The sequence below is a fragment of the Macaca nemestrina genome, chromosome 15 (assembly GCF_043159975.1).
Source record: "Macaca nemestrina isolate mMacNem1 chromosome 15, mMacNem.hap1, whole genome shotgun sequence".
Classification (NCBI taxonomy): domain Eukaryota; kingdom Metazoa; phylum Chordata; class Mammalia; order Primates; family Cercopithecidae; genus Macaca; species Macaca nemestrina.
This window is the reverse complement of record NC_092139.1, coordinates 26,419,010-26,433,382: the sequence shown is the minus strand read 5'-3', so window position 1 is coordinate 26,433,382 and position 14,373 is coordinate 26,419,010. Positions and strand designations below refer to the sequence as shown.

The following is a 14,373-nucleotide window of genomic DNA, read 5'->3' as shown; positions in this document are numbered from 1 at the left end:
TTTGGAGGGCAGTGTCTGGGCCCTCTGGGCATACCATGCCTGACCTTCCTGGTTACTGGCTCAGCATTAAGCTCCAGGTGTGGCTGGAGAGGTGAAGCCTGGACTCATGGTGTGTGTCTGTGTGTGTGTGTGTGTGTGTGTGTGTGTGTGCGCGCACTTGTCTGGGAACTACTTAGGCCCTAGGCTGAGCATACACCCCCACCACTGTTAACTCATCCAACGGAACCCATGTAGTCTCTTTCTTGAAGAAGCAATTCTTTGCCCCAGGGCCGGGCTGGTAGGGAGATTCTGAAAAAAGTCACAGAGAATGCGAGTCAGCCAGAGCCCTTGCCCCTCCTCCAGCAGCTGAAAGTGGCACCTGGCCCCTAATTCTGCCCTGTCGTCATTCACAGTTACAACAGACATTGACAGTTTCGCTGGCATTGATTATAGCTTAGTGGAAGCCCCTCAGGCAACAGCCCAGATGCTGGAGGTGATGTTTAAGGTGAGGGTCCTGGGGCCGGGCTGGGTGGGTGAGGGTTTCCCTCAGGGTCAGCCATTCCCTGGGCCACCTGTCCCCCCAGCTTCAGATCTGTCCTCATCTTCCCAGTGGTTCCCGCTGTGTCGAGGGCCGGGTGATACGGAGTGGTGGGATGTGCCCCCAGAGCTAGGATTCTCCACGGCTGTCTTACACCTCTCAGGTCTTAACCCTTCCCTCCTCCTTCTTCCCCTACTTTGCCTTGCCCATCATGCAGAAGAGGCCAATCAGAGCGGGCCTAGGGAGTGTAGATGGGCCTAGGGCATATAGAGGGGCTGGCCAGGACATCCTGTGGGTTAATACAGCAAAGCTTCGGGGGAGCTTTTCATTAAAAGACATAACACTGCCTTTAATGGTGGAGTTTCAGGCAGTGCTCCAGCCAGCATCCCTTCATCAGACTGTGTAGGGAAATACCTGGCCCCAGCCCCGGGACAGGCTTTGAAAAGTCCAACTGGACCCTATTTCCCTCTCCAGGGTGAAATCTTTCATCGTAACCACCGTTCCCCAGTTACCCTCCTTGCTCCAGTCATAAACCTTCCTGAGGAACATAACAAAATGGTCTACTTCGCCGTCTCGGATTATGTCTTCAACACGGCCAGCCTGGTTTATCACGAGGAAGGGTATCTGAACTTCTCCATCACAGACGACATGGTGAGGATGGTGGCAAACAGGTCTCTCAAATGAACACGTAACCTCCTGCTCCTTCCTTCTTTCCTTTTCACCCCTGTGGACATCAGTCAAATAGTAAGTTATTACTAAGAGAAAAATCAAGACCAAGAAAAATATATTAGCACAATCTCCCTTTTTACTTTGGTAACCAAGAAACTCAAAGTCAAAGTTCTTTCTCCCATGGCCGGGTGCGGTGGCTCATGCCTGTAATTCCAGCACTTTGGGAGCCTGAGGTGGGCAGATCACTTGAGGTCAGGAGCTCGAGACCAGCCTGGCCAACATGGCAAAACCCTGTCTCTACTAAAAATATAAAAATTAGCCAGGTGTGGTGGTGGGCGCCTGTAATCCCAGCTACTCGGGAGGCTGAGGTGGGAGAATCGCTTGAATCCAGGAGGCAGAGGTTGCAGTGAGCCAAGATCGTGCCACTGCACTCCAGGCTGAGCAAAAGAGTGAGACCCTGTCTCCAAAGAAAAAAAAAAGAAAAAAGCTCTTTCTCCCTTATAACAACCGTGGAAGACTTTGCAGCTTGCTTATCTGTGTTTTGGTCTTCTACACCTGTTTACTAGTCTAGACTTGTTGGTTTAATTCGTATTTTCTCTCATCCTGATGATTTCTGGAGGTTTATTCAAAAATATTTTAGTGAATGAGGCCGGGCGAGGTGGCTCATGCCTGTAATCCTAGCACTTTGGGAAGCCAAGGTGGGCGGATCACCTGAGGTCAGGAGTTCAAGACCAGCCTGACCAATATGGCAAAACCTCATCTCTACTAAAAATACATAAATTAGCCAGGCATGGTGGCACATGCCTGTAGTCCCAGCTACATGGAGGCTGAGGCAGAGGAATTGCTTGAGCCCAGGAGGCAGAGGTTGCAGTGAGCTGTGATCTCACCACTGCACTGCAGCCTGGACAACAGAGTGAGACTGCATGTCAAAAAAGAAAAAAATACATATATATATGTGTGTGTGTGTGTGTGTATGTGTGTATATATATATATATATAAGTGAATCATATAGTTGCATATAGTTTCAGAGAAAAGGAAATAAAGATCAAGTGAAAATAAAGCACAATTATAAAGACACTGAGCCCATAAATTAATTTCTTTAACGTCTCAAACCTGTCTGGGAGCTTCCTTGTAGCTAAAGTGATAAGGGTACATGATTTCATGATTCATGGTGAAAAGGAGAGACAGCCTTCCTCACACTCCCAAAACAACTGTTTCCAATGCGGCTTTGCATAAGGGAGACTGAATTTTATAGTGGATCACACCTTTAATGGTTCTCTAGTTTCTCTAATATTTCTGGGTTTCAAAAAGTTGTTTCTTGAAGCACTTCATAAAAGCTGAGGCTTCATGAATGATGTCAGGATGGTGGGAGAAAGAGTGTGGTTCGGCTCAGATGGTCCAGCTTACCCTAGTGTAAGTCAGGGGCCGTCTGGTAGATGGAGGGTCGTTTTGTCCTTCGAATGGCCTCCTACACCAGTACAGGCCTTTGCTTTTGGCATTGTGTTTGGTTTACCCATTCTACCTGCAGCATAGGCCTGCCTCTCTTTCAATGGGATGATAATTGCTACGTTTTATGGAGCACTCACCATGTGCTGGGCCTTGTGCTAGATGCTCGTTTAGCCCTCACAATAATTTGAAGGTGGGGACTACTGTTATCCCCATTTTATGGATAAGGAAGTTGAGGTTCAGGGAGATAAAAGGGCTGGCCTGAGATCACAAAGTCAGGACACAAACCGAGGTCTGTGTGACTGCAACCCTCACCCTCGCAGACCCACACATCAGCTACACCCAGGGGAGAGCAGTCAGGTTGCTGGGGACCCATGTGCTCTGCTTGGGTGAATGCAGGGACAAGCATCTCATCCCTGCCAGCGTAACCCAGGTCGTGGAGAAGCGACAGTCTTGCACATCCCCCCGCCTCCCCAGTCTTCTTTAGACCTTCAGCTCCAGCGGGAGCACCCTAAAACTTCTTCGTATCTCTTTGCTGCAGATACCGCCTGACTCTAATATCCGACTGACCACCAAGTCCTTCCGACCCTTCGTCCCACGGGTAAGGAGTTCCTTAGTGCCCCATGAGTGCAGACCGAGCCTACTAGACGCCAGAGATTTCTCTTTAAAACCTTCTCATTACTCTCAGCTTGACCACGAGTCAGAGGGCCAGGATGAGACTCCCATGAAAGGCTGGGGTGCTGCTCCCTTCAAAGCCTAAATAACGGAGGCTGAGCCCCATAACTTGTGGGACCACAGCTTGTCCAGTCTTTTATTGGTGTTATCTAAGAATCCCAAGGAATGCTGGCATCGTCCCTAAAATGTACCCTAATGAATAGCAGCTAACAATTACAGAGGGCTTCCTAGGTGCCAGGCATGCTCTTGATGCTTTAAAAAATTAGTTTTTGGCCAGGCATGGTGGCTCATACCTGTAATCCCAGCACTGTGGGAGGCCAAGGTGGGCAGATTGCTTGAGCCCAGGAGTTCAAGACCAGCCTGGGCAACATGACGAAACCCCATCTTTACAAAAAATACAAAAATTAGCCAAGCATGGTGGCATACAGCTGTAGTCCCAGGCGCCAGGGAGGCTGAGGTGGGAAGATCACCTGAGGCTGGGAGGTTGAGGCTGCAGGGAGCTGTGACTGCACCACTGCACTCCAGCCTGGGCAACAGAGTGAGACCCTGTCTCAAAAAAAATTATTAAAAGATTAGTTTTTGAATAGATAATAGATTCTCAAGGTTCAACATTCAAAAGATCTAAAAGGTTATAGAGTAGAAAGTCTCACATCCACTCCTATCCCTTAACCACCCAGTTCCCATCTGAAGTTTGCCAATATTACCAGATTATGCATATCTTTCTGATGATATTCTATGTATATACAGGTTCAATATCTCTTATAATGCTTGGAAAAGCAACTCTGCCCACCTTCTTAGTGAAGCATTTTACCCCCTCAGCCTTCCAAACGTCTCCGTTCTAGAAGAGGATGTAGGTTTTACATATCCATAACCAAAAGGCTCATGGGAGTACTGTTTTTCCACGAATATCCTCCTAAAAAGGAAGAGTCTTGCCCCAAATTAAACTCTGTACCTATCTCTAGTTACACAGAAAATTAAGAGCACTTTTGAAATGGTGGAGTCTAGGGCTGGTCGTGGTGGCTCATGCCTGTAATCCTAACACTCTGGGGGGCCAAAGCAGGAAGATTGCTTGAGGCCAGGAGTTCAAGACCAACCTGGACAACATAGCAAGACCCTGACTCTATTTTAGAAAGAAAAGCTAAAAAAAAAGAGAGAGAGAGAAAAAAGAAGTATTCTGTGGAATATCATATTAAAAGAATAATAAGAGAAAAGTAAATAGTTTTTTAAAAAAGAAACGGTGGGATCTAGCTATGTCATATTTCGAAAACACTGGCAATCTGACCTCAGCATGCCCAATTAGCAGAGTGTGATGAGGGGATGGAGAAACCTTGGGAGAGGTAGGGAGGGAGAAAAAATGGGCCCAACTTTTCTGGAGGACAATTTGGCAATACCTGCTGAAAGCTTTAAAAGCATTGCTGGCCAGGCGCGGTGGCTCACACCTGTAATCCCAAGACTTTGGCGGGCAGATCACCTCAGGTCAGAAGTTTGAGGCCAGCCTGGCCAACATGGTGAAATCCCGTCTCTACTAAAAATACAAAATTAGCCGCGTGTGGTGGTGCACACCCATAATCCCAGCTACTTGGGAGGCTGAGGAAGGAGAAATGCTTGAACCCCAGAGGCAGAGGTTGCAGTGAGCCAAGATGGCACCATTGCATTCCAGCCTGGGTGACAAGAGTGAAATTCTGTCTCAAAAAAAAAAAAAAAAAAAGCATTGCTGTTCTTCAACTCAGCAATTCCACCTCTAGGAATGTTTTCCTGAAAATAATAGCCAAGGTGGTCATTATAATGGCAAAACCTTGAAGACAACTTGATGCTTGATAGAGTTTCATCCATCACAAGACCTGTACACAATGAAGTACAATGCAGCCATGAAATAGATGGCGCCGACTCTGTGTCTGACATGGAGAGATGGCCAGTTTTGCCGTTAGGAGAAAAGGGCACAGAGAATTTCGTGGGCAATAAAATCAATCAAAAGCAATTCCCAGCTTTATCTGACTCCCTCAGGCCTCTCCTGGCAGACTTGTATATTTTCTTCTCTTGACGTAATCTCCTAATTCTGCTCCCAGTTAGCCAGGCTCTACCCCAACATGAACTTGGAGCTCCAGGGATCAGTGCCCTCTGCTCCACTCCTGAACTTCAGCCCTGGGAATCTGTCTGTGAACCCCTATATGGAGATAGATGCCTTTGTGCTCCTGCCCAGCTCCAGCAAGGAGCCTGTCTTCCGACTCACTGTGGTAAGGTTCAGAGCCTTTGCAAATGCTGTTCCCTTTTCCCCACATGCTTTTCTCCCCACTCACCACCTGGATAATTCCTCCAGGTCTCAACTTAAATATTACTTCCCGGAGAGGGCTTTCTTGCTGGCCTTTACCCCCAATCTACCTATGCCCTTTGCCACTTTTTCTTGTAACACCCTATCATCTTTCTTCTCAGCATTTACTACCAAGGTACTTTGTAGCTGTCTGCACGTGTATTTGTTTAATGCATGTATCTCTCACTATGTTAGTCTGGGCTATTGTGAGGAGAAATGTAGACAGATCTTTGTCTATTTGCTTTGTTCTTTGTCTGTATTTGACCCTGGAAGACTACATTTCCCGTGCCTCTTTGCACTCTGATTTCCACCAGGTCAGCCAATGGGAGGTACTGTCAGGAGAATGAAGTCGGGGAGGAAGGATGAAGCCAGAGTACTATTTCCTCTTTCTTTGCCACGGCAGAGGCTCAGACTGTGACTCTGTCTCCTCTGTGGTGACTTCCATAATTCCGCCTCCACTCATTGTTCCCCTAGTCCTGGGGAACTGTGGATACAGCCTCCTGTCTCTGCTAATCTCTGGATGGCCTCACCAATGCTTTACTAGCTTCTCAACAATTCCATCACTTGTATAACCAATTCCCTATATTAAATTCCCTCTGCATTAAACATTGAGAGTGAGTTTTCCTTTTTTGATGGACTCTGTCTAATAGGGAAGGGATGTCGTGTCCTTTGGCGGCCCTGCTCGCTGGATGGAGAACTCTGCTCTCTTGTTTCTTGACTTTTGAAATCAATAAGTCAAATCTCTGCCAGGGTAATTCTTCCTAGAGGCTGTATCTGCAATTTTAATATTGTTGTTATTGTTATCAAAAGTATCATTATTAATATATTTTAAATTAAAATATAATTTATTGTCTGGGTGTGGTGACTTATACCTGTAATCTCAGCACTTTGGGAGGTCAAGGCAGGAGAATCACATGAGGTCAGGAGTTTGAGATCAGCCTGGGCAACATAGCAACACTCCATTGCTACAAAAAAGAAAAAAAAAAAAAAAAGCCAGGCCTGGTAGCATGCACCTGTAGTCCTATCTACTCAGGAGGTTGATGCGGGAGGATCACTTGAGCCCAGGAGATCAAGGCTGCAGTGAGCCATGATTGCACCACTGCACTCCAGCCAGGCAATAGAGAGACACTCCATCTCTAAAATAATAATAATAATAATTTATTATTGTTGTTACTAGGGCTGAATCTTGACCTGAGATAACTAGAAATGATCCTTTTTAGAGCTTTCCAAGAGTAGGTACTCTATACCTTATCTTAGTAGTCTGTTCAAAGTTTAACTGCTATCATGGACAACAATTTCAAGTAAAAATGTTCAAGTCCAAGTTCAAATATTGATTGAGCACCTACAGTGAGCCTTCTGGGAGGGGCAAATTTCCTGCTTTAGCTCATTGAGCTGTTTGTTGAGAGGAGACAGTCCCTCGTCATCATCCTTCCTATACATACAACCTTCATCACTTACACCTGCTTCCTTCTACTGGCATTTCCAGGCCACTAATGTGTCCGCCATCTTGACCTTCAATACCAGCAAGATCACTGGGTTCCTGCAGCCAGGAAAGTAAGTTGGCCTCCTGCCCACATGCGGGTGCCCAGCTGGACTCCATCTGTATACTGTAGCTGCTTCTCTGTAGCTGGTGGGAGGGGGGAAACCATTTGGAAAGTACACTTACATTTCACCCCAATTGGCCCAATTCTTCTGCCCCACTGGTCCTGCCCCCACAAATCTCAAATTGTTAAAGAATTCACTAAGACTGTTACTTCTTAATGTATGAATTTTAGGCCCCACCTATATTAACTTCCTGGAATGATAAAGAGTGAGCTTTTTGACACTATTTCATCTGCCCTCTGACAGTCTTCCCGATATCATTGTATCACTGCTTTTAGTTCCTCAGTCATCTTTTCCACTCCTGTTCCCGCCCTACCTTTGGCCCTGTGCCTTCTCAAGCCCATCCTTTCTCGCTTCTGGGGACCCCCACATTGCTTAGACTTGCATAAAGCTCACACCTTTGAATCTTCTCTGATTCATTACAGGGTAAAAGTGGAACTGAAAGAATCCAAAGTTGGACTATTCAATGTAAGTTGTTGTTTTTATTGATGACATGATTAGAATGTTAATTAATTTGGGGTGTTTCCTAAGCAATTGCTATGACACCTATAATAGGAAATACAAAAGGAGAAGAGTTGATTTTTTGCCCTGGAGAAGTGTAAAGTCTTGAAAACACAAGACATAGGGCCAAGGAACAGTTATATCCTAATATAAAACAATATGTAATTAAGTCATCTACTGAACAGAATTCTTTTAACTGCCAGAGACAGAAAGCCAATTGAAATTGTCTTAAGCAAAGAGGAGAAATATATAGGATTATATAACTGAAAAGCAAAAATAAATGAAAAAACAAAGATCAGAGGTTTCAGGCATAGCTGGATTCAGGTGTTCAAATTAGAGCATCAAGAATCTCTCTCCCATCTCTCTGTTCTGTTTTCATTTGTGTCAGCTTCACTCTCAGGCAGGCTCTCCCAATTGGTAGCAAGCCCCAGAGTTTCCTACCGTTTCCGTTTCTTTAAAAATTTACAAAAAAAACAAACAAAAAAACTCCCTGCTCACTCTCATTGGACTAATCTTGGGCACCCAGTCTTAAGCCAAGCACTGTGGCCAGAAGTTGGGCAAGGCCAATCAGCCCAGCATGGATCTCATCTACACTCCAGGAGGCAGGATTTGCAGTCACCTACATCCAAATCATATAGACTAAGACTGGCGAGGAGGGTTGTTCCCTGGGGGGAAACAGACTCTGTTATCAAAACAAGAGGGATTGAGTGCTGAGCAGGTAAAACCAAGAAGTGATTTCCATAAAGTAGAAAAAGTAGTGAAGTAGACGGCCCCATATAAAAGGAGGAAAGAGAATGTGAAAATCAGTGTGGGCCGAAGTGATGGAGAAGAGCTTTCTGGAAAGAGGGAAGGAGGAGCTGGGTAGACTTTAACGTGCAGTCGTTGGCTTCTCTTTTACCATTCCATGATGCTGGCCTCCACTGACCACCTCCACCTGTGCCCTGCCTCCCAGACTTTCCCAAAGCACTTATGAAGTGGAAGCAAACACAGAAGCTGTGGGGAGAGATGCAGGGACCCTGAGTCTGACTCCTTGCAGAGAATAAAGGGTGAAGTGAATAACGGTACACTCATATTGTATCTGTGCATGTTTACTGCAAAGTAAAACATTCAAGTAAAAAGTTTCACAAAAATCCATCCTATTGGGTTTTCAGAGCATGAAATGTAAAAACAAGAACTATAGACTCAGATAAATTTAGATTCAAATCCTGATGCTGCTGCCCAGTTGGTAGTAAGTCCCTTTCATTCTGTAGGCCTCGGTTTCCTGATATGTGAAATAGGGACATTAATATGAATGTTGAGGGACTGTTGTAAAGATTGAATCAGACACACACACAAAGCTCTGAGCTCTCTGCTTGGCATATAGTGAGGGTTAAAAGTTGTGTTTCATGATTTTGGTAGAGCAGCTTATTTTGCTTTTATTAAATTTTTTAAATTATACAGGTAGTTCAGGAAAACATTCTCACTGTAAATAAAATTGAACACTAAAGATAAGGCTAAGGACAAGTCAAACGTTAATGTTCTTCCTTTAGAGGAAAGACATTTGGGTGTGTAACTTTCCAAAATGTTTCTATTCACTTGCATAATAAATGCTCATCTCAAAAGAGTTTTATCTTATAAAATAGTAACATGATGTAATAATAGTTTGCTTTTTCCAAGCATTTTGCTATGTTGGCACACACAGAACCACCGTGTGGCCATGTGGCGATGTAAGTGTACCTCTCCTGTTCTCCTCCAGGCGGAGCTGTTGGAAGCACTCCTCAACTACTACATCCTCAACACCCTCTACCCCAAATTCAACGGTAAGAACCACTGTGGATTTTTCCAAGTCAAAAGCGGACACTGCCGTCTGGAGGAAAGAGAGCTGGACTTGGAAAACAGGGCTCTTCTGGGGGCTGTATGACCGTGGGCAAGTCACTTCTCTCTGAGCTTAGCGACCTTCCTGTGACATGGGATGGTTGAAGTTGGCCTCATCTCCCTCCAGGGCTCTAATGAGGGTTGGGGGCTGGCACAGCTCTTTGGAGCACGGGAAACCTCCCTATAAGCGGCATAGAGGGACACATGGAAGTGCCCCACGTTCTGAAGAGGCAAGTCAAAGACTGAGGACCAAGTTAATATAGAAGGCACAAGGCAGCCGCCTCTGGACTCACATCTCCCAGTCAATTGCCCAACTGCCTAGTCAAAAAAGAAAGCAAAAGACTTAAACCCTGTTTCCATGAAGCTTTGCTTCTTTTGGCTGCAACAGAGAGCAGGACGAGGCAAAGGGCAGGGAGTGGATGCCCTGTTCCTTATCTTATCGTGAATGTGTTCTTCCTCCAGACAGCACCATGCCTGACAGCTTAGGCTTCCAAGCCAGCTTCCCTGGGTTTAAATTCCCTTTCTGCCACTTCCTAACTGTGTGACCTAGAACAAGTTATTTGACCACTCTGTGCCTCAGTTTCCTTATCTGTAAAATGGAAAGAATAATCACACCTACCTCATAGTCTTGGAAATCATTAAATGGGAATATAGCGAATATAGAGTTTGCAGAGAACATTTTCGGTAAAAATCTGTCTCTAATTATTATATATTCACCAATCTCTCTCAATGTTGTGCTTCAACCTCCAGATAAGTTGGCCGCAGGCTTCCCCCTTCCTCTGCTGAAGTGTGTTCAGCTCTACGACCTCGGACTCCAGATCCATAAGGTTGGTGGGTTCAGGGGGCTCTGAGGATGTGTGAGGGAGGAGGTGGTTTATATGCTAGCTTCAGAGGCCATGACTCATGGGTGACACCCAGCCCAGCCCTGCAGCTGGGAATGTCTGGCCAGGGGGAGGACGGCTGCTCCTGGGCCTTACCATATGCCACAAAACCATCCACATGTCCTTCAGAAGTGGCACCTCTGCTGGTGCAGGCGGCATTTCACACAGCCTTATGCCACCACCACCTCCCATCCCTACCATGAGGGACCTGAGGGAAGTTCAAGACCAACTCGTTTTGAAAACACTGCAGGCCGGCGCGGTGGCTCACGCCTGGAATCCCAGCACTTTGGGAGGCCGGGGCGGGCAGATCACTAGGTCAGGCGTTTGAGACCAGCCTGGCCAACATGGTGAAACCCCGTCTCTACTAAAAATACAAAACTTAGCTGGGTGTGGTAGCAGGTGCCTATAATCCCAGTTACTCAGGAGGCTGAGGCAGAATTGCTTGAATCCAGGAGGTGGAGGTTGCAGTGAGTCGAGATCATGCCACTGCACTCCAGCCTGTGCAACAGAGCAAGACTCCGTCAAAAAAAAAAAAAAAAAAAAAAAAAAAAAAAAAAAAAGAAAGAAAGAAAAAGAAAAGAAAAGAAAGAAAATACCGTAAGTCCTAGACATAGCATTTGGTCAGGTTCTGAAAGTCATTTGTAAGTTTTAAGCTTTTCTTCTAAATTTTTAGGTTGAAGAGCTTTGTTATAAATATATGTTTGGCATGCCTCCCCATTTAAACAAGTACTACAACCATATATACTCCTTTTTTTTTTTTTTTTTGAGACAGAGTCTGGCTCTGTCACCCAGGCTGGAGTGCAGTGGCGCAATCTTGGCTCACTGCAACCTCTGCCTCCCAGGTTCAGCAGATTCTTGTGCCTGAGCCTCTGGAGTAGCTGGAACTACAGTCTCCCACCACGACTCCCAGCTAATTTTTTTTTTTTTTTTTTTTTTTTAAATTTTTGGTAGAGACTAGGTTTCACAATGCTGGCCAGGCTGGTCTCAAACTCCTGGCCTCAAGTGATAGGCTCACCTCGGCCTCCCAAAGTGCTGGGATTACAGGCATGAGCCACCATGTCCAGCCAACACTATATACATTTTAAAAAAATATTCATAAGTCTATTGCTCCACTACAACCACAGTTTGAATTTTGGTGTACTTCTAGTGCTTTTTGTTTTAAGGTTTTTTTTTTTAAGTTTGTTTGTTTGTTTTGCACAGTTGCATTACTAGTGCTCCTGCCTGTTTTCTTTCTTTCCCTTATTTTTTAAACTTAAAATAAATTTTTTTTTAGGCCAGGAGCAGTGGTTCACACCTGTAATCCCAGCACTTTGGGAGGCCAAGGCGGGCGGATCATGAAGTCAAAAGTTTGAGACCAGCCTGGCCAATATGCTGAAACCCCATCTCTACTAAAAATACAAAAATTAGCTGGGCATGGTGATGTGCGCCTGTAATCCCAGCTACTCAGGAGGCTGAGGCAGGAGAATCGCTTGAACCCAGGAGGCGGAGGCTGCAGTGAGCTGAGATCATGACACTGCACTCCAGCCTGGGTGATAGAGCAAGACTCCGTCTCAAAAAAATTTTTTTTAATTAACTTAAGGTTCTTTTTTAAGCTTAACTTAAAAACTATTTTAATATCAAGTGAAATAGTGAAAAACTATTTTTCACTACTCAAACTATGATTCTGACCAAGCATTTTGTGGTCTATCAGTGCTTGCAATTTTCAGGTTATCTTTTGAGGTGAGATGAACTGGGTTGGCAGACTCATTAGCAGGAGGGGGATGCTGCACTGTGCCTGGTACATTGTTAACATCAGAAAATAATAGTCATTAAAGGGAATGAAGGGCAGGGGGGGATGATTAGGAACCTAGAAACACTGACCAACTGTTCTATCTAAAAAACAAATGTCCAAAGCCCTTTTGGGCTCTGAGATACTCAACACTTAACTGCTCTTGAGCGTTCGTAAGTAGTCAGACAGATCATTGTTCAAATCAAAGATTGAGTGACAGTTCATCTCATCGGCCTTAGTTTTCTCCTCTGTAAAATGGGACGTAACCTAAACGTCATTGAGCTTTTGTGATGATTAGAGGGCAAGTATGATAGCTTCTAGCTCAATGTTTGACATGTGGAAGGTAATTAGATTTATTATATATTATAATATTCATTAGAATTTTGAGGTCAACTCTGTCCATGTGTCTAACCATCTAAAATAAAGGATGGATCCCTGTGGGAAAGAATTGAACTTGGTCTTTGGTTCAGAATTCCTGCCCCTCTGGGTGATGGAAACATAAGAAAAGCAGGAGAGTACACCCTAGCAGTTCACAATTTTTCGTCATTTGCCAAGGAGAGAAAATTTAGGTGACACAAAGGACACTTAGAGGCCTGTCAGGCAGCAGCAGCTCGGGGAATGACAGATCGATCTCTACCTTGGAGAAGGCGGCTGGGAAAACTATGCTTTATGGAGAGCTTCGGGACTGAGGCACACTCGCGATTTATGCACTGACCTGGATTCTGGCAGAGCTTGTGTTTCACAAGACGTGGGCGCCCTTTCAATCGCAGATGCATCTTTTTGGAGTAGAGGATACTCTTTACCATCCTGTCCTGTCCTGTTTTTCCTAGGACTTCCTGTTCTTGGGTGCCAACGTCCAATACATGAGAGTTTGAGGACAAGAAAGATGAAGCTTGGAGGCCACATCTGGATCTGTATGTTGCATTTCCAGCTGTGCAGCACATTTCAGAGATTCTTGAAGAATGAAGACATTTCTGCTCTCAGCTCCGGGGATGAGGTCTGCCTGGCCTCTGCCTCCACCCTCCTCCTCTTCACCAGGTGCATGCATGCTGTCTCTGAGTCTGGACTTTGCTTTCCCCTCCAGGAGGGACCACCCTCCCCGACTGGCCTGGGATATCTTTACAAGCAGGCACTGTAATTTTTTTTTTTTTTTTTTTTTTTTTTTGCCATCTGATCCCCATGCCTAGCAGAGTGCTGGCACTTAGTAGGTCCTCAATAAATATTTATTAGATGATGAGATGATGAAATCACTTGGCAAGCCTCATCACTGCCTGCCCTCTTCTGACCTCAGGGGTCTTTGGGTAGTTAACCCCATCTATGGTCTCCAAGGCCCCTTTCTCATCGCCGCTGCTGTGGGAGTCTCAATGAGAGAACCAGGGATTCTGTGCATCACTTAGCCCTGGACCTGGCATCGGTGCTCGTCTCTAAGGCCCTTGTCCTGTCTCAGGCAGGGCCTCACTTCAACATCGTTCCTTCCCTCATTTCTCGCCTGCTACAGCCAGGGGAGCCAATGATCTCCTGGAGCAAAAGCTCAGCCTCCCGCTGCTTTTCCCCCATTGAAGCAGGTGTAAATTAGGAGGAAATGGATCTGTCTAAGTTTTTGGTCCAACCCCAATAAAAAGCTCATCCAACTGTTGTTTATAAGCCCCAAGCCTGGAGGGAGAGGCCATGATTTCTAATTACTGAACAATGAGCCTTTGATCAGACTAATAAAGAGTCGTTTCCAAGTTATGTAGTTGGGCTCCCAGGGACTGGGAGTCAGAAGACTCGTTTGATAATTTTTTTATTGTGTTAATGAGCAGATGGATGGAGCTTCAGGCTAGCAGATAATTCACAGGGAATAGTCCCATTTACCCTGTGTGTGACAGAGATGTGTTCCAAGATGGGACGACGTGTTGTCGCCCAGCTGGTGGCAGGGTAAGCTGTGGCTTCGTGTCCTCTCTCCTCTCTACTTTTGTTCATTTGTTTTCCACCACTGTCCATCCCTATGGCCGACTGGTGAAGGACACAGGCTTCATCCAGTACTAGCCGTGTGGCTTTGGGAAGGTCACTTTCCCCCTGCGGTCCTTATCTATGAAATGATGATGATGATTATAGTAGTCACTTTCTGGGACTGCTATAATGACTGTATTGGGTAATCCATGTGGAAGGA

General features: G+C 45.5%; 1 protein-coding gene across 1 annotated transcript in view; it reads left to right on the top strand.

Annotated features, from left to right (window-relative positions):
• The window catches only part of LB (lipopolysaccharide binding protein), a 31,967-nt gene extending 18,011 nt beyond the window's left edge, over positions 1-13,956 (top strand). Inside the window, exons 7-15 of the mRNA XM_071079338.1 lie at positions 393-484; positions 992-1,168; positions 3,174-3,233; positions 5,374-5,541; positions 7,102-7,169; positions 7,643-7,685; positions 9,454-9,517; positions 10,323-10,399; positions 13,052-13,956. Coding sequence (XP_070935439.1) covers positions 393-484; positions 992-1,168; positions 3,174-3,233; positions 5,374-5,541; positions 7,102-7,169; positions 7,643-7,685; positions 9,454-9,517; positions 10,323-10,399; positions 13,052-13,096 — 794 coding nt within the window. The 3' untranslated portion in view covers positions 13,097-13,956. The remainder of the gene's footprint in view (positions 1-392; positions 485-991; positions 1,169-3,173; positions 3,234-5,373; positions 5,542-7,101; positions 7,170-7,642; positions 7,686-9,453; positions 9,518-10,322; positions 10,400-13,051) is intronic.
• The last annotated feature ends 417 nt before the right edge of the window (positions 13,957-14,373 follow it).